Source organism: Montipora capricornis, chromosome 3 (genome assembly GCF_036669925.1).
Source record: "Montipora capricornis isolate CH-2021 chromosome 3, ASM3666992v2, whole genome shotgun sequence".
NCBI lineage: Eukaryota > Metazoa > Cnidaria > Anthozoa > Scleractinia > Acroporidae > Montipora > Montipora capricornis.
The window spans coordinates 48446433-48448932 of record NC_090885.1 but is presented as its reverse complement, the minus strand read 5'-3'; the positions used below and the strand labels follow the sequence as shown (position 1 = coordinate 48448932).

Below are 2500 nucleotides of genomic sequence, written 5' to 3'. Positions count from 1 at the left end.
GCCTCCACAATATATATATTGTATGTAACAACATAAAAAGACAGGTTTGAATGAATAAGTACTGCAAGGCTTTTTAGTTGGCTACATGTATAACATACCCTTCACTTCCACGGAACTGTTTATCGAGGTCTTGTTTGTTATGCAACAAATGCACATCTCCCTAAAATTGTCATTGAAAGTTGCCCTTAATGATTTAAAAAACAGCTAAAATTCCGAAACTTGCAGTACACAACTCTCAAAGACTATGGAAGGACATTGCCATATGGACTTGTACTTTCTCTACATTAAACCAAAATAATTTTGTAATGGCCACATTTTTTTTAGATACAGTAGATTACTCAGCTGTGCAAGATGCACACCCCCACCCCCCTTCATCTCAAGTATTGGGTTGACAATAACTACTGTCACTGTTTCAGCTTATTGGTGGAGAAATTATAAACGACACCAATCTTGTTGTTGATAATGAATATTATACATGTAGTAAACAAAGGAAAATCAAAATTTAACTGGTTAGAAAAGTTTTAAACCAAGAAAAACTTTAAACCACAACTGATACATGCACACGTAAATACCCGTGACTGTCATTTGCAAGACACTTAAAACGCAGTTTCATGTCGATCTTCATTTTTGTGTTATTCTTACTGAGTACAAGAAAGAATCTTTCAACTACCTTCAGCTCGTTTGGAAGTGGGCCGTGGTGTGCGTTTTCCTTCTGGGCTACTTGGCCTGCATGGTCTCGCATCTTACGCAGCTCCTCCTTCGCAATGACCATTTCGCTCCTTGATTCTTCGACTTTTTGTTCAATGCTGTCCAATCTAGCATTCTGCCGCTTTATTACATCTCCAAGCTCTTTCATAGTGTCAAACAGTCGATGGATCTCTCTGTTAGAAACAACCAAGTTTTCTCGGTTCTTCTCACTGATGTCACGCAAAGGTTCTGCAATAGATCGGTCGCTTGACGGAACGCCAGACAAACGACTCGTTGATCGCCTGTTGCCATTCCCAGTCGAAGAAAGTGGCCTTTTCCCACCAGAAGTGGTAGAAGAGAAAAACGATCCTACCAGTATGTGCGACATGTTACTAAAATGATTGTAAAGATATTGCTGCGAAACTGAAAAAACCACACCAGAGATCACGATAGCACGCTCAACTAGTTGGTTTGTGACGCCAGGGATGAATACTCACGTTTCCTTTCTCTTTGTTGATTGACCAATCATCTATTTTAGAAGTTAGCACGTGAGATTAACTAACCAATGGGACACATTTCTAAAATAATGTCACGGATCATAGCGCAAAGGCCAGTGTGAAACGCCGTGGCAAAATGTCGAAAACGAGAACTAAGAAGATATTTTGTCATAACTGCACTTCATGGATGGGAAAAAGCTTATATTACGAGCACTTGCCTTGTGGAAAATCGTCGTTGGAAGCGGTTCAAACCAAAGGTAGGATTATCACAACATCACATGACAAACTGTTCTAATATAACACAAGACCTGAACAGTCGATGAAATCATTTGATGGGTCACCCAGACATTTTGTTGTAATATGTAACTGAATATTTACAGTTCATGTGTCGTGTCAGGAAGCCCTCTTTGTCGGGTTATTGACCCGAGACCTGACTCTTATCTGGAACACTGACGAGATTGAGTATATGTATGTTTTGTTTCAAAATTTTCCTTGGTTTAAAATTTTCTGCGGACTCATATTTTGCCTTACTAAACTTCTGACAACAAAATGCAGCACGATGATTTTGCCACTAAAATTTGCCTAACTGCGACCACATTGGCCCAATTTATACGAATTACAGTTGTTTCGCCCGAAAGCCTGTTCGGCCGACGGAGATTCGCCCGAAGCTAAAGACGATTCGCCCGATGATACCAATCAATGAAACTAACAACATTTGGACAAGGCACGTGAATGTCGCTTATTAATTTTTGCGATTCTTCGCGAAAGACTCCTTATTCACTTTTCGCCGGTTTCATAGAAATAATTTGTCATTAAATGTTCCGATCAAGTAAGATTACCGTCGCTGATAACAGCTCTGTCCACGGATTGAAGTGAAAAAATAAGCGAGATTTTAAGATTGTGAGTTTTTTATTTAATTTTTAAATCCTATTATAAATTAACAGTGCCATTACATTACAATATTCTAACCCAAACCGACATACCTTAAATTATTTACGGTGGACGCTAAAATGGTAATGTTGTGACGACCGAAACTTAATTAACCTAATTACTAAAACTATCGCTGATGAATGTCATTTTTTGATGTAAAAATACAGCAAACCTCATTACTTTATCTTTTACTAGTTCCATTACATTCTTATATTCTAATGAACATCCTATTTGGAGCTATGGAACAATAATTCATCAAGCTGTTAGGGTTAGCTGCTAACATTGGAGCTGTCTGATGGAAGCGATGTTCTCGTGTCGACTGGTTTAGAAAATGCGATGTGTTAGTGATGTTAGATATCATCGGGCGAATCATCTATAGTTCTGGG

At 38.6% G+C, this 2500-nt stretch overlaps 1 protein-coding gene across 1 annotated transcript in view; it reads left to right on the top strand.

Annotated features, from left to right (window-relative positions):
- Positions 1-1320: 1320 nt before the first annotated feature.
- The window catches only part of LOC138040418 (uncharacterized), a 3727-nt gene continuing 2547 nt past the window's right edge, over positions 1321-2500 (top strand). Inside the window, exon 1 of the mRNA XM_068886150.1 lies at positions 1321-1441. Coding sequence (XP_068742251.1) covers positions 1321-1441 — 121 coding nt within the window. The remainder of the gene's footprint in view (positions 1442-2500) is intronic.